The following is a 27,829-nucleotide window of genomic DNA, read 5'->3' on the forward strand; positions in this document are numbered from 1 at the left end:
AAGGAGAGAGGGGCTTGGAGACACCTACATGGTGCTCACAGCCTCAAAGCCTCCTGAGGGGTGCCTCTGTCCTCCATCAGGTCCCTGCAGGGACCACAGCCAAGGACAGACAGACAATGGAGAGCCGGCCCTGCCTCGGGTGCTGGAATGGGCCATCTTGTCCCCGGGACCCTCCCTGTGCCTCCTCTCCTTCAGCATCGACATCTGTAACTCTCCTCCCCCCTCCCCATCCCATCACCCTCCTGATCCCAGCCCCCCTGCCTGCCCAGAGGGTGAGATCCCATGAGGCCATGGGAGGGAGCTGTTAGGACCTCTTAGGACCCAGAGCCCTTCCTTCTTCCTTCTCCCAGCACAACCAGGCACCCGAAAGACCAGGAAAAGAAACTGTGCACCCCCACATCTTCCTTTTCCCTTCCCTCTAGGCCAGGGATGCAGAGAAACCACATTCTTCCTTCTGCTGCCCCTGGCAGACATCACTAATCAATCACAACAGTCTCTTTGCCCTGAGTCAGGCTGCAGCAGCACAGGTAGCCGATGTCAGCTGATCCACATGGCTGTCAAGATAAAATCCATCTTCCAGTTGTGCTTTAAGCCATTCTCAACAGGCCCCTCACCCCAGCCCATCTTGAAGGCTCACGGGTACAGGTAGCTGTGATGTTCTCTGTCCCTGTAGGTTGAAGCCACACTGTTCCCAGAACCCTGGGCCAGGAGGTGTTTGAAGGCCCCAAGTCCCTGAGGCCAGGAGGATCTGTTCAGTTTGCTGTTGGTCCTGAGGGCGGCACACCCCACTGCCAGGCAGAGTGTGGGGTGGCGCCCGGGGCTCGGGGGTGATGGTCTGTGCCCAACACCTGTGCCGCAGCAGCAGCAGCAGCCGAACCTCGCGGGCACTGCTCCCAGTTCTCACAGGGCCTGCACACCCCCCTCCGCGGCCCAGCCCCTGGCCAGGCAGGAGGTAAGGAGTGGACAGCAGGCCCAGCGCGGGGTGGCTGCCCTGCACCCCAGGGCCCCAGCCACCTGCCACCCTCCAGGCTCCTGAGCCCAGGATGCGAGGATGGCCAGTTCGTCTCTGCCCACCCTGGTGCCTCTGGGCCCCGAGTGCCTGCGGCCCTTCACCCGGGAGTCCCTGGCGGCCATAGAGCGGCGGGCAGTGGAGGAGGAGGCCCGGCAGCAGCGGAACAAACAGATGGAGGTGGAGGAGCCGGAGCGGAAGCCACGCAGTGACCTGGAAGCCGGCAAGAACCTGCCCCTCATTTACGGGGACCCCCCGCCTGCGGTCATCGGCATCCCCCTGGAAGACCTGGACCCCTACTACAGTGACAAGAAGGTCAGGCCCGGGAGGACTCTGTCCACCTGTCTCTCACCCACTGTCCGTCTGTCCCCCGGCCTCACAGCTTCTCTCCCTGCCTCAGACCTTCATCGTCCTCAACAAGGGCAAGGCCATCTTCCGCTTCTCGGCCACGCCCGCCCTCTACATGCTGAGCCCCTTCAACGTCGTCCGGCGCTGTGCCATCAAGGTGCTCATTCACTCATATCCTACCCTCGTGGGAGAGGCAGGGAAGGTGGGGAGGGGGGGGAATGAGGTGCTCTGGGACCGGGGACCTTCTGCCCTCCTCCCCTTCCCACCTGCTCCCTCACTTTCCTTGACCCTCCCACGCTGTTCAGCATGTTCATCATGATCACCATTCTGACCAACTGCGTGTTCATGACCATGAGTGACCCGCCCCCCTGGTCCAAGAACGTGGAGTGAGTCTCCCCCTCCCCAGGCCCCCAGCCCTGGGATGCGCCCCACACTGGGGTGGGGGGTGCCTCTGAGATGCTTGGAATGAATGCTCTTGTCTTCCTGTGGGACATACGCCGTCTCAGGGACCCTCACCAACACCTTAAGACCCCTGCCCCCAGTGGGAGGTGGGCACACTAACATCCTTGCCAATATCTCAGCCCTCTGGTGGCTGGTTCACTCCCACGGCCTCACTCCTCTGAGGTCTGCCGTTGTCACACACGCACACAGCCCTGGCCCTGGCTGGCTCTCTCCCTGCCAGGTACACCTTCACCGGGATCTACACCTTCGAGTCCCTCATCAAGATGCTGGCCCGAGGCTTCTGCATTGATGACTTCACATTCCTCCGGGACCCCTGGAACTGGCTGGACTTCAGCGTCATCATGATGGCGTGAGCAGGGGCCTGAGGCTGTGGTGGGGGAGGGGAAGAGAGGGGCTGGCCAACTGGGCTGACCCTCTCAGAGGGGCCTTCGGGATGTGGAGAGTAGACGAGGCGGGAGGGGTGCCCAGGTCAGTTGTGCAGATAGTGAACTGTGCAACTGTAGGACCTGCTGTTCCCAGGGCCCGGCTCGGAGCCTCTCCATGTTGCATGGAGAACCACAGCGGGCAGCCTGAGCCATGTCCTGAAGGCCTTCACCTATCTGGGTGGAGCCATCCTGGCCACCCCCACTCCCCAGCGGCAAAGCTCCGTCACTCTACTTCCCAACTCTGGGGCTCCCATAGGAACTGTAGGGGTATAAGACCTGCCCCAGTCCCCCATGGTGACCCCAACTGCAAGGACTCCTTGAGAATCCTCACTGTGGGCCTGGGGGAGCCCTGATTTCAGCCCTCCCACCTCCCCTGGCTCTGACACAGCCCTCACCCCAACCCCGCCCCAGGTACCTGACGGAGTTCGTGGACTTGGGCAACATCTCAGCCCTGAGGACCTTCCGGGTGCTGCGGGCCCTGAAAACCATCACGGTCATCCCAGGTACTGGGGCGACACAGGGACCCTCTGCCTGGCCCAACAGGCCTGTCCCTTGCCTACACCTGGAACCTAGCACTCGAGTTCTAGGAGCCTGCGCCAGGGTTACGACTCTGCTGGGCTGTGTGTAAGGCTCCCCCCACGGCCTGGACCACAGGGGGCCGGCACAGCCGGCGGGCAGGGTGTTTCCCTGCAGCTTAGCAAGGTGGTGGATCCAGACTGCTTGGGCTCAACTCTCCCCTGCACCCGTCTGTGACCTTGGGCAAGTGTTTGAATTGTTGTGCCTCAGTTTCCCCATCTGTGAAACATGGATTGTAGTAGTACCATCCAGGGGGTTACTTTGAGGTTAGGGGCTTTGAAGGAGGGCCCAGCACAAGGGATGTGACATGTAACAGAGTTAGCCTCACAGTCAACACCCATGTGCCACGCTGGAGTCCTGGGTTCCACACCTGGCTCTGGCTCCTGACTCTAGCTTCCTGCTAATACAGACCTGGGAGGCAGCCGTGATGGCTCAGGAAACTGGGTTCCTGCCACCTGCGTGAGAGAGCTGTGGGGAGCTTCCGGCTGCCAATTTCAGCCTGGCCCATTCCTGGCCATTTCAGGCATTTAGGGAATGAACAAGCCGATGGAAGGGCCTTCTCTGTCCCTCCTCGCTCTCTGCCTCTCAAATAAATGATTTTTTTATTTGTTTGAAAGGCAGTTACATAGAGGGGAGGAGAGAGAGAGAGAGAAAGAGAGAGACCTTTCATCTGCTGGTTCACTGCCCAAATGGCTGCAACAGCCAAGCTGAAGCCAGGAGCCTGGAGCTTCCTCTGGGTCTCCCACACGGGTGCAAGGGCCCAGGCACTTGGGCCATCTTTCACTGCTTTGCCAGGTGCACCAGCAGGGAGCTGGATCGGAAGTAGAGCATCCAGGTCTTGAACCAACGCTTATATGGGAGGTTGGTATCACAGGCAGAGGCTTTTTTTTTTTTGTTTTAAGATTTATTTATTTGTTTGAAAATCAGAGTTACACAGAGAGAGAAGGAGAGGCAGAGAGAGGTCTTCCATCCGATGGTTCACTCCCCAATTGGCCACATCGGCCGGAGCTGTGCCAATCTGAAGCTAGGAGCCAGGAGCTTCTTCTGGGTCTCCCACCGGGTACCGGGGCCCAAGGATTTGGGCCATCTTCTACTGCTTTCCCAGGCCATAGCAGAGAGCTGGATTGGAAGTGGAGCAGCCAGGTCTCAAACCAGCACCCATATGGGATGCTGGAGCTTCAGACCAGGGTGTTAACCCACTGCGCCACAGTGCTGGTTCCCAGAGGCTTAATCCTCTATGCCACAACACTGGCCCCCTCAAAGAAATGAATTTTTAAAACAAATAAAAATGCAGACAGAGCAGAAACCTCTCTGTGAGGGCTGAACTGAGCAAGCAGCACAGCCCGCTGAGCCATAAGAGCAGGCTTGGACTCGGGGGGATGGCCACCCTGCCCCACCCGCTGCCCACACTGGTGCCCTCCCCAGGGCTAAAGACGATCGTGGGCGCCTTGATCCAGTCCGTGAAGAAGCTGTCGGATGTGATGATCCTTACCGTGTTCTGCCTGAGCGTCTTCGCCCTGGTGGGGCTGCAGCTCTTCATGGGGAACCTGCGGCAGAAGTGTGTACGCTGGCCCCCGCCCTTCAACGACACCAACACCACGTGGTACGGCAATGATACGTGGTATGGCAATGACACGTGGTACGGCAACGACACGTGGGATGATGGCCGCGAGAGCTGGGCCAGCAACTACACCTTTGACTGGGACGCCTACATCAACGATGAAGGTAAGAGTGGACAGGTGGGCAGGTGAGGCGGGGGGCCTGTCCCAGCCCCTGCCACAGCTTCTCGTGACGCACATGGCCTGGTGAGGACCTGAGCTGAGATCTGTCCCTCGTCAGTTTGTGTCACCTCTGACAAGTCACTCGGTCTCCCTGGCCCCCAGAATCCTCAGCTATGGGAGTGAGATGACAAGACCTTCCGCAGAGGGTTAGTGTGACGACAAACACCAATTGGCTTGGAAAAAAAAAAAAATCCTGATGCTCTTGCTAAACAAAGCCATGGCATCTGGTCCCTGCCCGCTCAGCTGGGCACCCCCTGTCTGCATCACACGATGTGCTCACACCCTGGCAGGCCCCCAGCAGGTACCACCTGGAGATGCCCTATTGGCACATGCAGCCTGCGCAGGCGCACACGTGAGACACACACTCCCACACAGCCACACGTCCTCCCCACAGTGCCTCCGTGCAGCTGGGACAGTGGTGCCCCTTCTGGAAGCCAGCCCCCATTCACGCTGAAGTCAGGGCTCCTACGCAGGCGCCTGGTAGCCCGAGGCAGACACATACGGGTCCCTTCTGGCTCCGTGTGTCCTCACTGGACACCCACACTCTCGCTGAGCTGCCACTGTTTGGGCCAGAGCTCCTTCCCCATCACCTGTGCGGAGACCTTGGAACCTGGGGCTGTCCTTAAGGGAGGGGAAGGGGTGCCCAGAGGACACCCACTTGGGGTACATGGCGCATGGGTGTGCAGTGGGTGCGTGTGCCCGCAGTGTGCCTGCGCGGGTGACACGCCTCCTTTGTGGCATTCGACTTCCAAAGGGAACTTCTACTTCCTGGAGGGCGCCAACGACGCCCTGCTCTGTGGGAACAGCAGTGACGCGGGGTGAGTGATGCTGGGGGAGGCGGCGGGGAAGAGGGGCACCCGAGGTCTTGGAAGATGGGGGATGATCAGGGATTGGGACTTGGGGTGGACAGGAGTGCAGGGAAAACCCTCGGACATGGAAGGACTACTTTCCAGACTGGGGACATAGGCAGGACTGAGGGGTTCCCCCCTCTGGGGTCTCACACATGTCTCCCAGCTACAGCTCTCTGCCCCCATCCTATCCCCAGGCACTGCCCCGAGGGTTATGAGTGCATCAAGGCTGGGCGGAACCCCAACTATGGCTACACCAGCTACGACACCTTCAGCTGGGCCTTCCTGGCTCTCTTCCGCCTCATGACACAGGACTACTGGGAGAACCTCTTCCAGCTGGTACAGCCTCCCCTGCCCACACCCCTCCACCCTGCAGGCCGCAGGCTGCGCGGGGCCTGATGAGGTGACCCCAGCATAGCCATCTGCTCTGTAGGACCATTGGTGCCCCTGCAGCTTCTGGGAACCCTCTGGCACTGAGCACCTGTCCAGAGCTGGGCCACAGCCTTCCTCACCTTTGCTTTAAGAGCTGAGGTCTGGGCCTGGCACAGGCTTGGGTCCAGGAAACCCTGGGCCTCATGGAAACCAGCAGGGCAGCTGGGAAATTCACTCCTGCCCACGTGCAGGTACAGCCAGTCTCCACCTATGCAGGGTCCACGTGCACTGATCCGATCACCGTGGATCAGAACTGTTGGAGGGGGAAAAGCACTGTGCCAAACACGTCCAGGCCAATTTCCTTCTCATTCATCCCTAAGCAATCAGCATGACAAGCATTTGCATAGTATTTATGTCGTAAAGTCTACAATTCAAGACATTTCCAAATGCAAAAAAAAATTGAAATTGCATGTACATGGCCCTTCAAAAAGTTCACAGAAAATGCATATTGTAAAACTGTATGGATTTAAAACTGTTTTTCTGTGCCAAAATCAGGTTATCTTTTCATGCCGTTTGCCACGGACTTTGGAAGTATTTTAAGTTCCCTGGGATATGGCTAGCCTGCCCAGGACGGCCACATCCCGCCTCAGGGGCCCCCAATTAGGGCATGTGAGGAGGGGCTGCGGGTACCACAGGTCCTCTCCCCTGCTTCTGCCCCCACTCCCAGACCCTTCGAGCAGCTGGCAAGACCTACATGATCTTCTTCGTCGTCATCATCTTCCTGGGCTCCTTCTACCTCATCAACCTGATCCTGGCCGTGGTGGCCATGGCCTACGCAGAGCAGAACGAGGCCACCCTGGCCGAGGATCAGGAGAAGGAGGAGGAGTTCCAGCAGATGCTGGAGAAGTTCAAGAAGCAGCAGGAAGAGCAGGAAAAGGTGTGGACTCAGGGCGGGGAGGCCAGGGCCCCGCAGACCTCCCCGCCCTCTGCCTGGGCTGCTTAGCTACCGGCTTCTCCCAGGCAGGCTGAGGGAGGGGGTGCAGGTGGCAAGGCAGGGGGAGCAGAAGGCTCCAGGCTGGAGGCTGCGGTGGAATGGGTGGGATCCGGGCAATAGAAAGAGGCTTTTCCTACCTCATGCCTCAGTTTCCCATCCCTAAAAGGCATCTGGAGCAGTTCTGCCGGAAGTAGCCTTCCAGCTCAGAGACCGGTTGTTTCATGATTGTCTCTGGGTAACACCCGGCTCCACACTGAGCGAGAGGCAGGTGCTATGAGACCCCAGGCAGCAGCTGCACAGTTACTCATCTCATTCAGTGCAGGGTCCAGGGTGCAGAGAGCTGAGTGAGGGGCTTCCCAGCTGAGGGTCCCCAGTCACCCCCACCACCAAGGCCCACCCCTTCCATCCGCTCTAGGTTTGTACAGGCCAAGAGAAGCTGCCATTCCAGAGGATTCGGGGGCAGGCTTTGTGGGGCAGTGGGTTAAGCTGCTGCTTGGGACATCTATCCCATATTGGAGTGCTGGGCTCCCCTGCCTCTGCTTCCAATCTGGCTCAAGTGCTTGTGTCCTGACATCCACCCACATGGGAGACTTAAATGGAGCGCCTGGCTCTTGGCTCCAGCCTGGCCCACCCCTGACTGTTGCGGGCATTTGGAGAGTAAACCAATGGATGGAATGTCTCTCCCTGTCTCTCTTCATCTTTCAAATAAATGAAAGTTAATGAACACTTTTTTGAAAAATAAAAGATTCAGGTAGAAGTTCTGAGAGCCAATTAGTCCGGCTCCCAGCTCAGAGCCAGACTTCATGCCGATCACCCTTGCTGGTCCACAGGCCAAGGCCGCCCAGGCTCTGGAAGGTGGGGAGGCAGCCGGGGACCCCGCCCACAGCAAAGACTGCAATGGCAGCCTGGACACGGCGCCAGGAGAGAAGGGAGCCCCGAGGCAGAGCTGCAGCGCAGAGAGCGCCATCTCAGACGCTATGGAGGGTGAGTGCCCTGCCCGACCCCCTCCCCACACTCTGCCTAACCTGCCCAGCGGGCCACTCAGGCTCCTGGGGACAGGGAGGGGCCATGCTGGACCCAGCTTCAGGAGGACAGTAACTTAATCTTGGCATCATCGAAGAAATGGCTGTGATAAATATAGTCCAGTCTGAACCGGGCCCAGTGCTGGCTGAGAGGCCGGGCTGCCGTGGGCACTGGGGGCTTCCGGAAGGGCCTTGGGGGCTGCCAAGGGCTAATGAATGTGAATCAGGAAGGCCCAGCCTTCCGGAAACTGGAGCCCCGGCTCCTCAAGTGTTCTCTGGGCAAAAGGCAAAGGTGCAAGGTGGAGTCACAGAGTCCCTCCGTCCCCATGCCACCCCTAGGGTTCAGAAAGAGACTAACCATGCGGTAATAAGGGAAGAGGCAGGAGACACTGGGTAGGCAGACGGATGGATGGACGGACGGACCGCATGGGACCAACTAGAAAGAGACCCACGGAGGGAGGGAGGGCAGACGGGAAAGCAGCTCAGACTTGGAGAAGGGATTGACCCCCTCCTTGTACCCAGAAGGAGCTGGGGTCCCACAGGACTCTGAAACCTCCAGAGGGGACCATCCCACGTGGCCTTGTGGGACAGGCATCCAGGTGCCTGTGTCCCGCCCAAGAGTGCCCCAGGGAGTTCTGGGCTCAGCCCTGCCACTGGGGAGAGCTTTGTGAGAAGGTTCCATGGCAGACACTGGGACAGGTGCAGTAGCGGACAAGGGGCGTCACCTCAGTCCAGAGTCTGCCCCAGCCACGGGAGAGGTTGGGTTTTCTAATTCCTGATGGGGCTGGGGGTCAGCTATCCTCACCCCTGGGGCAAAACGGTCTCCATGGGGCTGCCACCCACTCCGGTTCCTTGTTTCCATCTGTGAAGTGGTGGCACCAATAGCTATTTACCTCGTCTGCTTTTGGTGCTATGACGTCATGCCTAGGCCGAGACATGCCCATAAGCCACCAGGGCCCCGGGAGGGGCAGCTTCATCCAGTGGCAAGAACAGGGTGGTTTCCAGAAAGCCACTCCACTGGGACTAGCTGGGGACAGTATGGAGGTGCCAGCATTCCTGGCCCAACACCCTGCAGTGGCCTCCCGCCCTGTCCCTGGGGACTCTGGGACCCAGCCAGAGACCAGGGCGTCTCCCCAGCCAGGATCACTGCCCAGGGCAGCTGGCAGGGAGTGGGAGCCCAGCCCAAGCTCACTGAGGGGCGGGGCTGCAGGGCTGCTCCAAGAAGGCAGGGCTTGAAGTCGAGCCTGGAGGCGGGCCTTTGAGGTTCTTAATGCTAAGGGGCGGGACTCAGGATGGGGCTTCCAGGGGGTGGGACTTCAGGTGGGGCCATGAAGGAGGGATTTTTTTAGGAGGGCGGGCCTTGAGAAAGACATGCCTAAGGGGCGGGGTTTCATGGGTGGGCTTTTGAGATTTAGCAGAGAGGAGGGGGCTTTAGAGCTACATGGTGGGGGGAGGGGCAGCAGTTCCAGGGAGGGTGATGCACCAACAGGAGGTGGGACTTGGAGCAGGCCACACCAGGGGTGGTTGAGATATGGCGCACTGAGGGATTTGGAAGGAAGACCAAAGACGCTGGGGAGGAGAGAATCCTCTACAGGTAGCTGTTACCTCCCCACCCCCAGAGCTGGAAGAGGCCCACCAGAAGTGCCCACCTTGGTGGTACAAGTGCGCCCACAAAGTGCTCATATGGAACTGCTGTACCCCTTGGGTGAAGTTCAAGAACATCATCCACCTGATCGTCATGGACCCTTTCGTGGACCTGGGCATCACCATCTGCATCGTGCTCAACACCTTATTCATGGCCATGGAGCACTACCCCATGACCGAGCACTTCGACAACGTGCTGTCTGTGGGCAACCTGGTAGGGAAGCGCCGGGGCCGGGCCACACGGGCTGCCTGGGCTGTGTGGAAGCATGGGGCGCTACTTGGGGGCCGATGGGGGACAGCTGGTTATTTTGCCAGGATATGGGGGAGCATGAGTTGGGCGAGGGAATATCCCGGATTTAGGTTTTGGCATATTTGGAGACAAGGGGAGTTGGGTGAGGTTCTGGGCCTGGAGAAAGAGATGTGGATTTTGGAGTGTGGAGATGGTAGAGGGGGTGCTGACAAGTGTCTCCACTTGCAGAGTTTGTCAGGAGCTTCAGAGAGACCAAGGGACAGGGCAGTGCAGCTCCCAGGCCCAGAAGGCCCCAGCTCACCCTGGAGGGCCCAGGGAGCAGCCCCCCAGCCCTCATCCATCTCTGGGCCTGGCCTGGCGGCTCCCCTGCCCAGAGCTTCCCTGTGCCGCTATTGCTATTGTTGACACACACTGATCCCCGGGCTGATCTCTGCCCATTAGGAGCATTAGCACCTCATTGCCAGCCCCGGTGGAGCCTGACAAAGGGAAAAGCAGCCGCCCCACTCCTCCAGCCCTGCCCCACCCTTCTCATTCCCTCTGCAATTCTTCCAGGAAGGCAAATGGGCGCGATGCTCCCCCTGCCCTGCCCCAGAGTCAGGGAGTAAGATCTGGGGCCAGGGGGCAGAACCAAGACTGGGTGGGTGACACGAGAATCAGACCCCTGGCCCTGCAGCCTTCGAGGAAGGCACATCGGCCCCACGGAGGTGCCTGAAGCAGCCATGGCCAGGCTGGGCTGCAGGAGCGAGGACGTGCTCTGGACGCAGCACAGCTGCTGGGTGTGCGTGACGGGCCGGGCCGCCCGCCAGCCCGCCCACCCCCTGCCCACACTGTCTTGCTGTCTGGGCACCTGCCGCGGCCAGGGACAGCTCCTGGGAGGGGCTCAGCATGTGCCCAGGCAGGCTGTGGACCCAGGACAGCTGATGCCTGGCAGGAGGGCAGGCCCTGCCCTTTGAGCCTCTGGGGGCTTTGGAACCCTCAGACCCCCATGTCTGGAGTTGAGGGGAGAGCGTTGGCCTTCTCATTCATTTCGTGCCTCTTGGTTCCTGCCCTAGCCCTTTGAGTCTGCTAAGGTTGGCTGGGTCCCAGGACTGGAGCCGGCAGAGGCAGGAGACACCGCTGAGCTCCCTGAGAAGCGGGTGGTGGGACTGCCGCTCACCTCCCTGAGCCCCAGGCACTCGCCTGCGACTGAGAAACCAGTGTGATAGCCCCTCCCCGCTTCACAGAAATTGCAGCGTGAACCGCACGGTGCTCTCTGGTCGCTGAATCTCGCCGTCCGACCTAGAGCCAACTTCAGTGACTTGCCCACAGTCACGAGGCCGGCTGTAGGTGGCAACGGGCCTCCATGTCACTCAGCTCGGCCCTGTGGCATGGCCATGGGTACCTGTCACATACTCCCATGGATACCACTTCCCGCCCTCTCAGGAGTCCGGACCCCTCCCTTCTGTCCCAACAGGAGGCGGGGGTGGGGGGTGGGCTGGGAGCCTCCCCAGTGCTCCCCGAGGCCCTGAGACTGGGACACCCCCGCCTCCCCGCAGGTCTTCACGGGCATCTTCACGGCAGAGATGGTGCTGAAGCTGATCGCCATGGACCCCTACGAGTATTTCCAGCAAGGCTGGAACATCTTTGACAGCATCATCGTCACGCTCAGCCTGGTGGAGCTGGGGCTGGCCAACGTGCAGGGGCTGTCCGTGCTCCGCTCCTTCCGTCTGGTGCGCGACATCCCCAGGGCCCAGGGCTGAGAAGGGTTAGGGAAGAGAAACCCAAGCAGCCGTGCAGCCGGAAATGAGGCCCCATCTGCCCCAGGCTGGGAGAAAGGGAGCCCTCTCTCCTTACCACACTGGGCAGGGGCCACCAAACAGCCCAGGAGCTGGCACTGGGCTTGGTTCCTTAGTGTCCCCGGGGGGCAATGGGGCAGGGACTTCAGCCCCATCCTGGAGCCCTGTAAACAGGCCCTGGAAGCTCCTGAGGAGTGAGACTGGAGCTTTGGACCTAGCGCCTCTCTCCTGCTCTGTAAAGAGCACGTTTCTTATTGTTTAACTTTGAGGTCTTTCACACACGCACAAAAGTCCTGAGGACGTATAGCGACCTCCAAGCACGCGCATGAACCATCAGTGCTTCTAGGATTCTTTAATCTTCAACCCCCTCCCCCGCTGTTTTTCTTAGGCAGCAGTGTGTCAGCGCAAATCCCAACAGTATACTCTAATTTCCAAATGCTATGAAGAGCATCAGGTAGTAGAACATGAGTATCCCCATTTAGCAGAAGGGCAAAGTGAGGTCTCCGATCACTTGGAGCATGGGTTTGGACTATCAAGGTAGCGTTTTCTGCTAAGGATGGGACTCCCTCGGGTGGGGCCAAGTGGTCCCTGGACCTCATTCGCCCTTGCCCTCCTCCTGCCTGGCAGCTGCGAGTCTTCAAGCTGGCCAAGTCGTGGCCGACGCTCAACATGCTCATCAAGATCATTGGCAACTCGGTGGGGGCGCTGGGCAACCTGACGCTGGTGTTGGCCATCATCGTGTTCATCTTCGCCGTGGTGGGCATGCAGCTGTTCGGCAAGAGCTACAAGGAGTGTGTGTGCAAGATTGCCGCCGATTGCAACCTGCCCCGCTGGCACATGTACGACTTCTTCCACTCCTTCCTCATCGTCTTCCGCATCCTGTGCGGGGAGTGGATCGAGACCATGTGGGACTGCATGGAGGTGGCCGGCCAGGCCATGTGCCTCACCGTCTTCCTCATGGTCATGGTCATCGGCAACCTTGTGGTGAGTGAGGCCGCCGGGCCAGCCGAGTGGTCACCCCACACGTGCCCGGGAAGGGGCTACCACGTGTCCTGTTCCTCTCCTGACCTCACACAGGCTGCAGTCCTGGGACCCTTTCCCTGCGAGGGTGGATTTGTCTGACACTGTGATGTTTGATTGTTCTCTATCTCTCAGTGATTCTGATTGTAACCTGCTTAGGGGTCACCTGAGAATGTCTTAAGTCGCACATCCCTGACCCCGCCCCAGAGTCTGAGCAGCAGCTCCGGGCGGGGGCCTGGGCATCTGCACTTCTGCAAGCCCCCACGACCGCACTCTGAGGGTTGTTTGTTTTGTTTTGTTGAAGTGTATTTCTTTATTTGAAAGCCAGAGTGACAGAGAGAGAGAGGGAGAGAAAAAGATCTTCCATCTGCTGGTCCACTCCCCAAATGGCCACAACAGCCAAGGGCTGGGCCAGATGGAAGCCAGGAGCCTGGAACTCCACTGGGGTCTCCCATGAGGGTAGTGGGGACCCAGGTACTTGGGCCATCATCCGCTGCCTCCCGGGGCACATTAGCAGGGAGCTGGATTGGGAGTGGAGCCACCGGGACTCGGACTGGCAATGACATGGAATGCTGGCACTGCAGATGGTGGCTTAACCCGCTGTGCCACAGTGTTGGCCCCTAAGGAACCCTGGTGTTTTGGTAAGATACCAGGATAGTGGATCAGACAGACCTGCCTTCCAACCCCAGCTCCTCTGCCACCATCTGAACCAACGTCCACCCTCGAGTTAGGCTGGGTTCTTCGTGAGACAGAAGACAGATATTAGGTAGCCCCTAGGGCCACTGGGGAGATTGACCACAAGGCACAGTGTGGCACGGGACCAGAACCCTCGGCCTCTTGGTCTTCTGCCTGCTTCCTGTCCTCAGGGCTTGGCGTGAGGGGGCAGGTGCAGGGAGGTGAGGGGCAGGGGCTGAGCGGCATTTCTGGGGAGGCCTGACTCCTCCCCTTCTGGATGGAGTAGTGGGGTCACTCCTGTCAGGGTCCTGCAGAGCTGTTCTCAGATGCCCCTGCGGTGGCCAGCACTGCCCTGGGCAACAGGGGCGGGGAGGATACACGCGCAGCCCCACGCTGCTCAGGGGCCTGTGGCACCTTTGGGCTGCTGGGTCAGCACTTCTCAGATGTCGCTGAGCTGCGGCGGGCAGAGGACGGAGGCTGTGGGATAACCAGAGAGGAGGACTCAGGGCTGAGTCCCTGGGCTAGGGTCCAAGGGGTGGGGGAGAGCAGGGGAGGGTGCCCCAGCCAGACCTTGGGGCAGGAGGAGAGGAGAGGGGACAGGGACTGAGCTGAGTAGAAGTTGGTGCAGACAAATTTGCAGGCCTGGGGGCAGCTGAAGGAGCCCGTGGGGGCTTCTGTCTGTGTGTAGAAACCCATAATGGTCTCACAGCCCCACTTGCTGCTGGGGAAACCCCGAGCAAGCTGTTGAACTTCTTAGGGGCTGCACCTGCTCAGTTGGAAAATGAGGGTGCTGGGGTGGGCGGCCACGAGGATCCCATGACGCACGTGTAAGTGCTCATCAAAGCTCTGAGCCTGTGAGACACACAGCCCGCGGGAGGTGGTGGTGGGGTAGGTGCCAGCCCTCATCCGGTAGGTATTGGGCTCCTACAAAAGGCTGTAGGCCGGTCCCTGTGCAAAAGGCTTTACTGCATTAGCCCTAATCCTCTCGACAGCCCTGTGACACAGGTCTTGTTATCCCCACTCTCGGGATGAGGTACTGCCCAGAACCACGCTGCCCGGGCGGGAGCTGAGCCGCGCCTAGAGCGTGGGTCTGCGTAACTCCTGTAGCCGTAACCTCCATAACGGCGGTAATCGTCACAGTGACAGTAAAGATGATGACAGCTGACATTTGTTCGCCTTGACCCAGCCTGCTGTGTGCATTGCACATTCACTCGCTTAATCCCTGTAGCCACCCTCCGAGGGATGGCCAGGCTGTTTGAGACCAGGAAGCGAAGGCTCAGGTGAACTGGCAGTGCCTGCGGGAGCGGAGCCGAAGCAAGCTGGCTTGGTTTCCCTGCCCCAGCATGGCCTCCGTGTACTTCTCCCTCCACGCACGCACACGCACGCAGGCCCCCTGCTCTGCCTGTGTGTCCCCGTCTCCATGCACCACCTGCCCCCCACGCACGCGCGGCGGCCACATTTTCCGACCCGGATCTGTGTCTCTTGCCCTCTGTGCACAGGGAGGAGAGTGGCCGGAGAGGTGGCGTGGTCAGTTCCTTGGGCACTGTCCTCTCCCTCCCCACCCCCAGGCCTCAGAGAAGCAGGTGTTGCCAGAGGGCACCAGGGCACCCTGCCAGGGAGCGTGTGGGGACCCGTGCCCTGAGTCCATGGTGCTTGGTCACTTCCTGTGGGTTACTAACGTGAGGAGGAAGTAACTCGGTTGTAGGTAACCCACCCGGCAGAGCCCCCAGAGGAACATGACCCCCGCCCCCCTCCACTCTCCCCACCCCCACCCCTCGCCTGAGGCGGCTATTTCTGTCCCAGCAGAGCCGTGTGCAAACCCTGCTGACCCAGAGAGCAGCTAATTCCCATCTCAGATGTGTTTCTGGCAACTGGATGCCTCCCCCCCTCCAGCCCCGAGAGAGGGAAAAGCAGTGGAAAGACCAGTACATGGTCGCAGGGCACAAAGACAGAGCGTAGTTAGGGGACACAGAGCAGCACCTGCCCCCACCCCACCCCAGTGTATTCTCTCCAAAGAAGGTTTCTACACATTCCTTAAAGAGACTGTGTTAACGTGGCAGTTAAGACAATGACAAAAAGACCTTGAGACACACGGAGAAGACAGTCAAGGGTGGCAGATTCACACACGGCCTCCCCCTCCACACACACACACCCTCACATCGACTCACACACCCAGCCCTGCCCCGGGCCTCCCAGCATGACAGCCTGGCCATGTCCGTGACTGGCAGGACTTACTTTGCTGCCCAAGGATGGGTGCGCTCGTAGAAGGGCACCCACTGCATTGTGGCCTGTAAGGTCACAATGTTTCCCATTGTAGTATAATGAAGGGTGCCTTCTCACGGTGTGCAGTGACCGGGTTCCAGTCCTGAGCAAGCCAGTCCACCTCTGCAGGACTGTCCCTTCACGTGTCAAATACTGAGCTAGCCTTGGGAGCCATCGCGGTCTTGTATTACTGCATGCGTGGTAGCAGCCGGCATTTCTGAGCACCTACCAGGGGCTCTCCATTGTCTGTCTGCCAGCTGTTACCACGAGATGAGGAGTACTGAACTCATCCCCGTGTTATAGAAAGGAAACTGAGGCACACAGCGACAAAGCAGCTTGCCTTAGGACGCACAGCCAGCAAATGGGAGTTCAGAGCCAGATAGCACGGTGTCCAAGCCTGTGTGCCCCCACAAGATTGCGGTAGCCTGATCAAGCATTGGCCTCCACCTGATCCTGGCAGGGGCTCATTAAGGTTCTGTCCACCAGAAATAAAGCTTGGAGATGCTGTGCGGAGTCCAGTACCTCTTAGGTCCATTCAAGAACCAGCAGCAGGGGCAGTAGGGAACCCCGAGGGGAGACAGGGAGCAAATAGCAGTAGTAAATGTGCCTTCCAGAGCCAGAGGGGGCTGGCTCCCGAGCACCCCAGGGGCGCAGGGCCTAATGAGAGTCCCACTCAGCAGATGAAAAGGTTTGCGAGGTTAGGTCGCAGAAGCTTGGAGACTGGAGCCCCGTTCTTTCTTGTGCACACCCCTGACAGAGGCTCAGAAGGAGTCCCAGCCACCCAGTGCGCCTTGGGCAGCACCGTCCTGTCGTACGCCCGAGCCTCAGATTCCGTATCTGCGGAGTGGGGGTGATGAGAACAGTGCTCCCCTTGCTTTCCAACGTCCCCTGTGCGGCAGGTCTGATCCGTGCACTGGGGCCCAGAGGCTGCGCTGAGGCTTCCTGCCCTCTGCTCCCCAGGTCCTGAACCTGTTCCTGGCCCTGCTCCTGAGCTCCTTCAGCGCCGACAGCCTGGCCGCCTCGGACGAGGATGGCGAGATGAACAACCTGCAGATCGCCATCGCTCGCATCAAGTGGGGCATCGGCTTCGCCAAGGCCTTCGTCCTGGGGCTCCTGCATGGCAAGATCTTGAGCCCCAAGGATATAATGCTCAGCCTCGGGGAGCCCGGGGGTGCTGGGGGTGCTGGAGAGGCTGGGGAGAGCACCCCCGAGGACGAGAAGAAGGAGCCACCCCCCAAGGAAGAGGAGGACAAGGACCTGAAGAAAGACAACCACTTCCTGAACCACGTGGGCCTGACTGATGGCCCTCCCCCGGGCATCGAGCTGGACCACCTCAACTTCATCAACAACCCCTACCTGACCATACAGGTGCCCATCGCCTCGGAGGAGTCCGACCTGGAGATGCCCACGGAGGAGGAGACCGACACCTTCTCGGAGCCTGAGGACAGCAAGGTGAGCCCACCCCGACAGCGCAGGGGACAGACAGCCCTGGCTTCAGAATTCCCCATGCGCAAGTCCCACATCCTCTCCCGGCCTCAGTTTCTCTGTCTGTGAGATGGGCGTGCTGGTGCCCGCCCTGTGGCGTGCTGAGAGTCTGCGAACATTGCAGAGTCAGCTCTCTGTGAGCGGCCAGGGTCATCAGCGTGACTGTAATATGCATGCGCTTGTTACCATCACTGGCCCTGCCTGAGTCTCTAATCTCTTCCCTTCATGCCTGTCCCAGAGCGCCACCCTGGCCTCTCACCAGCAGGTGGTGCTCTTGGGCAGGAGGCGCCAACCTGCGCCCCCTTGGCCCTGGAACTGTTGGACCCAAGAGGCCCCTTCGAGATCCCCCTGTGGGCCTGAAGCCCCTGCCAAGTCTTTGCCAAGATCATCTGTTTCTGCTTAGAGCCCATCTTTGGGGGGGGGGGGGGTCCCCACCTGCCAGTCAGAGACTCGGAGGAAAGGAGCCAGGAGGCCCTGGGAGATGGGGACAGAGAGCAGAGAGCTCTGGTGGATCATTGGGGCAGGGCCCTGCCCTACCCTGCCCTGGCCTTGGCAGGGTGAAGAAGGCAGGTGGCTGTCATGGCCAGGTGCTAGGGCTGAGCCTGGTTCCCTGCCTGGGCCTGCCAGAGGGGCTGACTTGGAGCCCCCTGCCCCAGATCAGCCCTGGGCCTGGCTGGGCACCGGAGCCTAACGAACTTTGCCCTAAAGGCCTTTGCCTCCTTGTTCCCCCCAAATATATGGCATGCTCACCTACCAGGGGGCCGAGCGCCTGCGGGCTATAAATACCCTGGGAAACGTGGCACCGGCCTTGACCTCGGTATGAGGAACTCGGGGAGGGGAGGGGTTGGAGAGCACCCGGGTCCCAGGCTCTGGGAGGGGAGGAGGCTGGGATTTTAAAGGGGGGATTCTGGGAGGGACGGTGTCCAGATGGGGCCAGCAGCTCAGCGGATGCCCTGGCTGATGTGCCACTCTGTGCCTCAGTTTCCCTTTCTGTCACCTAGGAACAAGGTGCCCCCCCCCCATTCTCCAGTCACTGCCTTGGATACAGAGCTGTGGCTCCTGCACCCCTTCCTCTCCAGAGGCCTTGCCCCTAGCCATGAAGGGGTCCTCCTTGGGGAGTGGAGGCTGGGGTGGGGTGTGACCTGGGACAGCACCATGAGGAGGTGGGGGAGACCTGGCTCAGCCTCCCCACCACCCCACCGCGATCAGGTTCCCTTGGCACCAGACTGGGGCTTTGGCTGTGGAAAATTTTCCATGCCTTCTGGATCCCTTAGCCAAGCAGACCCTGGGGCGGGGGAAGGCTCCGGCCGGCGGGCACGAGGGGCCCCGCCGGCCACTTGTCTGCAGGCTGTGGCAGCCCTGCCCTGTCCTGGCGTCTGTGTGTACCCCGGCCCCTCAAAGCTGCTCTCAGGCCTCTTGTTCCTCTGCCAGCCCCTTCATGCTCCTAAGCCCCCCAGAGCCCCCTGCCAGCTGTGCCCAGCCCCTCCCTTACCCGAGGCCCTCAGCAGGTGTGAGCGCCATGGGGGCAGCATTGAGGCCACCGCCGTCCTCCCAGCACAGCGTGGGCTCCGTGACCCCCGGATGAGTGAGTGAATGAATGAATGCGTGAAGTCTGCTCCAGCTCTTTTCCCGCCCGCGTGGTGGGAGGATGAGGAGGTCTCTGGGGACCCTGGGGTCATGTGACCCTGTGGCCCCCGCAGAAGCCACTGCAGCCCCCGGACGGGAACTCCTCCGTCTGCAGCACAGCCGACTACAAGCCCCCTGAGGAGGACCCCGAGGAGCAGGCTGAGGAGAACCCCGATGGGGAGCAGCCCGAGGAGTGCTTCACCGAGGGTGAGGGCGCAGCCCCGAGCCTGGGGGCCGTGCACCTGGAGGGGGCAACCCAGGAGCCCACGGCCCTGCCCTGCCTCCCCCGGGGCGCACCAGAGGAGGGCCCCACGGCTGCTGTGCCACGGCTGCTGTGCAAAAGCCCAGATGGTACAGGCTGGGGAGTGCAAGTGGCTGCCCCTGAGACTCCCCAGTCCCTCCCCCTTCCTCTCCCTCCCCCCTCCCCTCTGCTCCCACTCTCCCCTGCACTGTCAGAGAGAGAGGCCTGGCCTGTCCCTGTCCATCTCCGGACAACCCTGGAGCAGTATTTTTGTTCAAAGTCCGCCTGGGGGCCGGGAGGATGGGGACAACTGGTGGCCTGAGCCCCTGCTTGCCAAATGTCTCCCTCTGCGTGTCCACCCCTAGCAGCAGTTGACGGATGGGTGGAGTGGGCTGTGGGGGTGGGGCCAAGCCCCCCACTACCACCACGTGAACCAGATGGAGCCCTGTGTGCAGGACAGGCCTGGACCCAGGGCGGGGTGGGGGCGGGGGCGGGGCAACCAGGCAGCCCCAGGCCCGTGCCCAACGCCTGCCCCCGCCCGCAGCCTGTGTGCAGCGCTGTCCCTTCCTCTACGTGGACATCTCCCAGGGCCGCGGGAAGCAGTGGTGGACCCTGCGCAGGGCCTGCTTCAAGATTGTCGAGCACAATTGGTTCGAGACCTTCATTGTCTTCATGATCCTGCTCAGCAGTGGGGCCCTGGTAGGCACCACAGGGCAGGGGCGGGGACAGGCCGGGGATGGGTACCAGACCGGAAGGCTGCAGCCCAGACAGTCCGGAACCCAGGGAACCCTGAAGGAACTCACCTGGGCTTCAGGATGGGTTCTAGAACATTGTGACTCTTAAAGCGACAGGTGGTCCTTGTGTGCTGCCCTAGACGGTGAGGAGGAGGGCTGGGTTCAGGCAGGAGTCACTGTGAAGCCCCAGCAGATCGCTGAGAGCTGCCATCCGTGGGCGTGGAAAGGGGGACCCAAGGAACTCCCGCCTTGGGAGACTCGCTCCTCCCCGGGGTGGGTGGCAGCGGCGGCAGAGCCCCGGGGGCCGGCAGCAGTGGGCAGGGTGGGGATGTGGCTGCCGCCACAGCCTCCCAGGCTCCGGCCAGCCGTGCTGCTGTCCCCAGGCCTTTGAGGACATCCACATTGAGCAGCGGCGGGTCATCCGCACCATCCTGGAGTACGCCGACAAGGTCTTCACCTACATCTTCATCATGGAGATGCTGCTCAAGTGGGTGGCCTACGGCTTCAAGGTGTACTTCACCAACGCCTGGTGCTGGCTGGACTTCCTCATCGTGGACGTGAGTCCCCCAGCCGCCATCGTCGCAGCCGAGGGCCATGGGAAGCCCGGGGCCGCTGAGAGGCAGGACCTGGCCTGGGCCGCAGGTGCACACAGAGCCCAGATCGGCCCGGCCCCCCAGAGCTGGCCTCTCAGACACAGGTGCCCAGGGACAGGGAATAAGAGACTGAGGAGCCTTCTGTTATATGGGAAGGACACCCCGGGGGACTTTGTGGCCGGTCGGTGTGTGTGGCAGGTTCTCAGATCCTCTCTGATGGGCACACAGGCCCTGTGGGGCAATGGATACTACCCCCTCCCACATCCTGTCAATCCCAGTTAGTCGATGACATCGCCAAGGTGGGACAGGTGCCGGCACTGCTGGTGGCAATCAGAGGGGACCAGCCAGGAGCTGAGTGTCCAGGAGCCCCCTCCCCCGGTGGGGGGCCTGTCCCCAGGGGCTGTTGGGAGGCCGAGGGTCCTGTACTCACGGACGTGGCCTTTCCTTTTGCAGGTCTCCATCATCAGCCTGGTGGCCAACTGGCTAGGCTATTCGGAGCTGGGACCCATCAAATCCCTGCGGACGCTGCGGGCCCTGCGTCCCCTGAGGGCACTTTCCCGATTCGAGGGCATGAGGGTGGGTACTGAATGGCCTCTGCATGGCAGAGCAGGATGCACAGGCACCTTCTACCTCGGCCAGCCCTGTCCAAAGGCCAGTGGCTGGTCCCCTGCCTGCCCCCTGCCGGTGCTCAGGCCACTGGCCCACAGGCCTTTAGCTTACCTCTACCGCCACCAGAGGGCAGCAGAGGGTGCAGCCGCTCCCAGGAGACCAGCGTGGCAGGAGCAGATGGGTGAGGCAGGCAGGCCTGTGGGTTTATGGGTGTCCCTCCCCAACCTCAGACTGGGCCCCCCAGGGCTCTGAAACTAAAGCAAGCGGGAAGGTGCCTGCGCCCTGGCCCTGAGCTCACCTCCCCTTCAGCTCCAGGTCATGCCCTTGAGTTTGGGGTCAGTTTGGGCAAGATCCCCCAGGCCTTGAGAGCGGAAGTGACAGGTAAACACGGGGCTTGAGCAAGAGACCTGGGACTTCCCCAGCACAGAGGGAGGCCTACTGGGAACGACACCCGCCCGCAGGGACGAACCCCCGCCAATTGCCACTTCTGGCCAGGGGCTCCTGCTCAGGCGAGGGCCCTCGGACCCACCAGAACATGGAGGTAACTTGCCCATGGCCCCGTGGCTGCTTGGTGCCACAGGCTGTGCCACCTGTCTGGAGGTCATAATGAGAAGGGCCCGGCCCAGGCTGGAACACTTTGGAAGGCCGGTGTGACCAGGGCTGGCTGGGGGGCAGGGCTCCAGTCCTGGGGTCCCTCTGCTTCGAAGACCCCCAGTGGCATCTCCTCTATGCCTGCCTCTGATGCTGTGAGCACGGAGCAGGGACCATGTCACGTGGGCTGAGTTTCCTACGGGGGCCGAGGGAAGAGTGTTTGTCTCCTGCCTGGTGGCCCGTGACCAGGCCATTTCCAGAGAAGCCTGGTGCCCCCACCTTGGGCTGATGGCTCCAGCCAAGCAGAGCATCCTCTCCAACCACCAGACCCGCGGCCCCCAACCCTACCCCCAACGCACCCTCATGCGGCCCAGCACATGGCTGCCTCCCTCTGGGCCTGGCTCAGAAGGGCCCTCCTCCAGGAAGGCCTCCCTGAATAGCCAAGCCCAGCTCCGCCTGGCCCCCTGGGTAGTGTGCAGGTGGGGGAGAGGCTCTGACCGCTCCCCCCACCCCCGTGCACGGCCCTCAGGTAGTGGTGAACGCCCTCCTGGGCGCCATCCCCTCCATCATGAACGTGCTGCTCGTCTGCCTCATCTTCTGGCTCATCTTCAGCATCATGGGCGTGAACCTGTTCGCCGGCAAATTCTACTACTGCATCAACACCACCACCTCCGAGAGGTTCGAAGTGTCCGAGGTGAACAACAAGTCCGAGTGCGAGAGCCTCATGCACACGGGCCAAGTCCGCTGGCTCAACGTCAAGGTCAACTACGACAACGTGGGCTTAGGCTACCTCTCCCTGCTGCAGGTGGTGAGTCCGACTCCCTGTCCAGAGCTGACTGCCGGCGTCTCCCATTGTACCCCAGCCCGCCAACACACCTTGCTAAGGGGCTGTTCCTCCTGCTCCCGGGGCTGCGGGACCCGAGACCTTGCTGGTCTCTGTATGATGTCTGCCCCGTTGGGCTCTGGTGGCAGGCGGCCTCAATGGAGGACAGGCTGGGGAGGGGAGGGAAGTGGATGGCGGATGGAAGCAGGGAGCAGCCCCCTCCTCTCACCCCCACCGCACTCCCCCAGGCCACCTTCAAGGGTTGGATGGACATCATGTATGCGGCTGTGGACTCCCGGGAGGTGAGTGACGGAGCCAGGGCGGGGACTCAGACCGCAGGGAGACCGCGGCATGTGCCCTCTTCCCACCGGCCATGCTGCTTCCAGGTGGGGGTGGGGTGGGAGCAGCGGGGGTGTCGGGGGTCCTGTGACAGGGCTCAGGGAGGGGAGAAGCCAGCGCGTGCCCAGCCCGCCCCGCCCTGCACCCTGCAGAAGGAGGAGCAGCCAGATTACGAGGTGAACCTCTACATGTACCTGTACTTCGTCATCTTCATCATCTTCGGGTCCTTCTTCACCCTCAACCTCTTCATTGGTGTCATCATTGACAACTTCAACCAGCAGAAGAAAAAGATAAGTACCGAGCCCGGCCCCGGCCACCCGGGCCGCCCCGCTTCCTCCCCATGCCCCCAGCGTGGCCTGACGTCCTTCTGTACTGTCGCTGCCGGCCTGGCCAAGGCACTGAGCCTGGACCCCCTCCTTCGACCCCTGAACCCCTCATCCCTGAACCTGGTTTCCTTGTCTAGAAAGTGTGGGTAACACAGCCTCACATGCGGGGTTTCTCTAAGCACTCAGTGAGACCTAGAGGGAAACCGGCCCCACACAGGCTGCAAGGTGGCGCCAAACCCCTTCCCCCATCACCCCGCTCCCCTCCCTGCACCCTCAATCCCTCTTGGTCCCTCTTCCCATCATCCCCTCAATCCTGCCATCTCTGGCCCCTCCAGGCCCCTGCCCCTGGCCTCCCAGCCCTTGTGCCGGGGTGGGGGCTGCCTTAAGGGTGGTGTTCGAGGTAGGGGGTCCTGGAGACAAAGAAGGGGGGGCCACCCCAACCTCATGAGCCCTGTCCCTCTATACTTTGGAGGGAAGGACATCTTCATGACGGAGGAGCAGAAGAAATACTACAATGCCATGAAGAAGCTTGGGGCCAAAAAGCCTCAGAAGCCGATCCCCCGGCCCCAGGTACTGCTGCTCCGGGCCCCTCTCCCTGGCTCCCAGCCAGGGGCTCCTAGGAGGGAGCTGGCAGCCAGGCTGTGCCCCTGGCAGAGCAGGGCCCACCTGCAGAGAGGGTACCTCTTTGTAGCTGCAGACACCCCAGCCCCCAGGGTCCATCCTGCTCCTCACCTGGAGCCCTTGGTAGCCTCTGGGGCAAGTCTCCTACAAGGGGGGAAGAAGAGGATGCCAGGACACCCTGAGGGACGACTGGGGGACCTTGGAGGGAGGAGGGGCCCAGAGTGAGGGCGGATATGCAGGGAGCCCACAGAATGGCCGTCCGTCAGCGAGCTAGTGGTTCACCCCCCCCCCCCGCCCCAGCCGACTCCACCACGACCCCTGACGCCTCCCCCGTCTGCCTCCTCCCCGTGATGCTGCCGCGCCATGGTGCGTCCACCCCGTGTCCCCGCGTGTGGGCTCCGCGCTGCAGAACAAGATCCAGGGCGTGGTGTATGACCTGGTGACCAAGCAGATGTTCGACATCATCATCATGATCCTCATCTGCCTCAACATGGTCACGATGATGGTGGAGACGGACGACCAGAGCGAGCTCAAAGTGGACATCCTGTACAACATCAACATGGTCTTCATCGTCATCTTCACGGGCGAGTGCGTGCTCAAGATGCTCGCGCTGCGCCAGTACTACTTCACCGTCGGCTGGAACATCTTCGACTTCGTGGTCGTCATCCTGTCCATCGTGGGTGAGCGGGCCCGGGGCCAGGCTGGCAGGGTGACTGTGGGACGGGCCACCTGGGACGGTCCCCCACCCCCACACCCACGCACACGCACACACACATGCACATGGGGGGGACCTGCCACTCAGTCTTTTTAAATTTTTTATTTGCTTCTTTATTTGATTTGAGAGAGGGAGACAGACAGACAGACAAAGGACAGCCAACTGCCTCCTGCTGGTTCATTTCCCGAATGCCAACAGTGGCCAAGGGGCTGAGGCCAGGAGCTGGAACTCAACCCAGCTTTCCCACAGTGGATGGCAGGGACTCAAAGTCGTTGAGCCCTCGCCTTCCACCTCCTAGGGTGTGCCTTAGCAGGAAGCGGAATCGGGCGCAGAGCCAGCACGGACACCCAGGCCCTCCCATGTAGGATGTGGGCAGCCCAAGTAACAGCTCAACTGCCAGGCGCCAAGCTCCTGATGCACAGAGGCACACGGGAGCGGGCTCACAGGCAGCACGTCACTGCACACACGTGGCTGCACTTCAGGACACACGCCTGACCAGTAGACGCACACTCAGTGCCCGTGTCCTGAGTGAAAGGCATAAGACGATGGTTTTAGTCTGTGTACGTGCTGGAGAACTTCCCGAAGGCACGTGTGGCTGTGATAGGCACGCGTGCTGTTTGTTGAGCACTTACTATATGCACTGCACTGCACAGGCATCACCTCGTGCTTTGTTCATAACATGGCCATGAGCCAGGTACACTGTTATCGCTCCATTTCACAGTGCAGAAACTGAGTCACAGACAAGTCAAGGGACATGCCCAGAGTCTCCCAGCTGCTTGCTTGCTCTCTCTCTCCCTCCCCTACCCCCTGCCTCCCTCTGTCCTTGCCTCAGCATGGCGTCTGCCAACAGCAGGCCTGTGGAAATGCACCTTACCCCACCCGTAGCCCTGTCAGCACAGGTGCAGCCCCTGCCCCCAGGGCCCCGGAGAGGCCGCCTGATCTTGAACCCCGCAGGGCAGAGCACCCCGGGCCTTGACGCAGCCTCCACTCCTCCCTGCAGGCCTGGCACTCTCCGACCTGATCCAGAAGTACTTCGTGTCCCCGACCCTGTTCCGTGTGATCCGCCTGGCGCGCATCGGGCGCGTGCTGCGTCTGATCCGCGGTGCCAAGGGCATCCGGACGCTGCTCTTCGCCCTCATGATGTCGCTGCCGGCCCTCTTCAACATCGGCCTCCTGCTCTTCCTGGTCATGTTCATCTACTCCATCTTCGGCATGTCCAACTTCGCCTACGTCAAGAAGGAGTCGGGCATCGACGACATGTTCAACTTCGAGACCTTCGGCAACAGCATCATCTGCCTCTTTGAGATCACCACATCGGCCGGCTGGGACGGGCTGCTGAACCCCATCCTCAACAGCGGACCCCCGGACTGTGACCCCACACTGGAGAACCCGGGCACCAGCGTCAGGGGCGACTGCGGCAACCCCTCCATCGGCATCTGCTTCTTCTGCAGCTACATCATCATCTCCTTCCTCATCGTGGTCAACATGTACATCGCCATCATCCTGGAGAACTTCAACGTGGCCACGGAGGAGAGCAGCGAGCCGCTCGGCGAGGACGACTTCGAGATGTTCTACGAGACGTGGGAGAAGTTTGACCCTGACGCCACCCAGTTCATCGACTACTGCCGCCTCTCCGACTTCGTGGACACACTACAGGAGCCACTGCGGATCGCCAAGCCCAACAAGATCAAGCTCATCACGTTGGACCTGCCCATGGTGCCGGGCGACAAGATCCACTGCCTGGACATCCTCTTCGCCCTGACCAAGGAGGTGCTGGGTGACTCTGGGGAGATGGATGCCCTCAAGGAGACCATGGAGGAGAAGTTCATGGCGGCCAACCCGTCCAAGGTCTCCTACGAGCCCATCACCACCACCCTCAAGAGGAAGCACGAGGAGGTGTGTGCCATCAAGATTCAGAGGGCCTACCGCCGGCACCTGCTGCAGCGCTCGGTGAAGCAGGCGTCCTACATGTACCGCCGCGGCCAGGACGGCGGTGGGGACGGGGACGAGCCTCCCGAGAAGGAGGGGCTGATCGCTGACTCCATGAGCAAGATGTACGGCCCAGAGAACCGGGACAGCAGTGCGCACAGCCAGGAGCGGGAGAAGGGCTCCCCCGAGGACGCCAGCCCCGCCGTGGGGCTCCAGCCTGGCAGCCCCCCAGACACTGCACTCCTCGCCGCCCCCACTCTGCGGCAGACTGTGCGCCCAGGGGTCAAAGAGTCTCTGGTCTAGTGAGCAGCTAGGAGGTGGCCAAGCTGAGCCTTGGCACAGCCCGCAGAGCTCCCAGAAGTGCCTGCATACTGAGCGAAGGGGCGGGGCTTTGAGCTCCCTTGTAGGGGACAGGATCTGGCCGCGCTGGGGCTGACAGCCGGGACCCACGCACCTGCCTTCCCAGGCCGCGGGAAATGAGAACTGTGCTCAGGGGCTCCATGCTGGGCCTGAGGCCCCTGCCTCCGTGATTTCCACCTTGAAGTTGTCTTACCTCCTCCTGGGCCCAGCCAGCCAGCAGAAGGAGGTTAGACCGGCAGATACCTGCCCCTCACCAGGGGAGGGGCTGGCCTACCATGGGGCATTGGCTGCCCTCCTGTCCCCACAGTCTTAAGGGCTGCTGGCCTCTCCCCAGGAAGTGGCTCAGGCCCCCCAGCCCCAGCATGGACAGAGACCTCCTCACCACAGGGCGCACAGACACCTGGCCCAGGCTGCTGCCAGCCCTCCCCTCTGCCTCAGGGGCCAGGAATTCCCTGGAAAAGGGAAGGGGCACCGGTTCCAAAAGAGCTCCACACTCGGCCTGGCCCCCGGGGCAGGGGTTGAGATCCTGAACCTCTTCCTGGGCCATGTCCAGGCCCAGAGAGGGCTCCCCGGCTGGCCCCGAGGGGAAGAGCAGAAGGGAAGATCCACCTGGGAGCTGCCTTTTTCTAGGGAGCATGGATGCACAGTATAGGCTGGGTCTGGCAGCTGTGTCGCTGCTTGTGGCCTGAGCAGCCAGGCCCGGGTAGGGTCAGTGAAAAGATTCTCTTCTTTCCTTTCCCTTTCTCTCCCCCACCCCATTGGCACCACCAGGGCTCCCTGGAGCCCCGTCAAGCCCGAAATCCCCACCGCCTTGTCTCCCCCCACGTCTGTCTCTTCCTCCCACCTCATCCTTTTCCCCTCTCCTCAAATTGACCCTAAGAATGTTACCGCTTAGCTGGTGACACAGGGGCATGCAGCAAAGAAGGCGCACCTGGCTCAGGTTCAACCTTCCAACTTCCTGCTGCCTGGAAAGCCAGGTGGCACTGCCGTTGGCACCACCAGTCCGGGCATGGCCGCACCAGGCTCTGCTGGTTCCCAGAGAACAGAGGCTGGGCCTGGAGGAGAGGGTGAGATACCTGCTCAGGGGTCACTGGAGTTAGTCACTTTTGTGTGTGACTGTGTGTCTGCTTGTAGGCCTGTGGGGATAGCTGTGTGTGTGTGTGTGCATAAGCCACTGTGTACTACTGCCTGTACATGCTTGTGTGTCGGTATTTTTGGGTCTGTGTGTGTCAGTGTGCGCTGCAGTACCTGTGTGTGTGTGTGTGTTCTATGTAGGCCTGTTCACATGAATGTACCTGTGTGTGGGAGAGTGTGTGGATGAGTGTGAGCACGTGGCAAGGTTTATACTTTGAGTCTCCTATTGGTCTAAATGCC

General features: G+C 61.0%; 1 protein-coding gene across 1 annotated transcript; it reads left to right on the forward strand.

Moving 5' to 3' along the window:
• Positions 1-1,051: 1,051 nt before the first annotated feature.
• SCN4A (sodium voltage-gated channel alpha subunit 4) lies at positions 1,052-26,398 on the forward strand. Its single transcript, XM_062215401.1, has 24 exons — positions 1,052-1,324; positions 1,410-1,528; positions 1,654-1,743; positions 2,040-2,168; positions 2,656-2,747; positions 4,246-4,545; positions 5,356-5,419; positions 5,647-5,788; positions 6,549-6,758; positions 7,646-7,799; positions 9,457-9,695; positions 11,267-11,440; positions 12,134-12,490; positions 16,424-16,915; positions 18,649-18,781; positions 19,360-19,514; positions 19,933-20,106; positions 20,596-20,718; positions 21,872-22,150; positions 22,414-22,467; positions 22,657-22,794; positions 23,296-23,400; positions 23,861-24,131; positions 25,167-26,398. The coding sequence occupies exons 1-24, from the start codon at positions 1,052-1,054 to the stop codon at positions 26,396-26,398; spliced, it is 5,499 nt and encodes a 1,832-aa protein (XP_062071385.1).
• The last annotated feature ends 1,431 nt before the right edge of the window (positions 26,399-27,829 follow it).

The sequence above is a fragment of the Lepus europaeus genome, chromosome 18, assembly GCF_033115175.1.
Source record: "Lepus europaeus isolate LE1 chromosome 18, mLepTim1.pri, whole genome shotgun sequence".
In the NCBI taxonomy this organism is placed as follows: Eukaryota; Metazoa; Chordata; class Mammalia; order Lagomorpha; family Leporidae; genus Lepus; species Lepus europaeus.

Excerpts from the sequence above, each read along its gene's own strand:
- SCN4A (XM_062215401.1), top strand. The coding sequence starts at position 1,052 with ATGGCCAGTTCGTCTCTGCCCACCCTGGTGCCTCTGGGCCCCGAGTGC. Across the intron at positions 1,529-1,653 it reads ATCAAGGTGCTCATTCACTC|GCTGTTCAGCATGTTCATCA; the intron begins ATATCCTACCCT and ends TGACCCTCCCAC. Across the intron at positions 2,169-2,655 it reads TTCAGCGTCATCATGATGGC|GTACCTGACGGAGTTCGTGG; the intron begins GTGAGCAGGGGC and ends ACCCCGCCCCAG.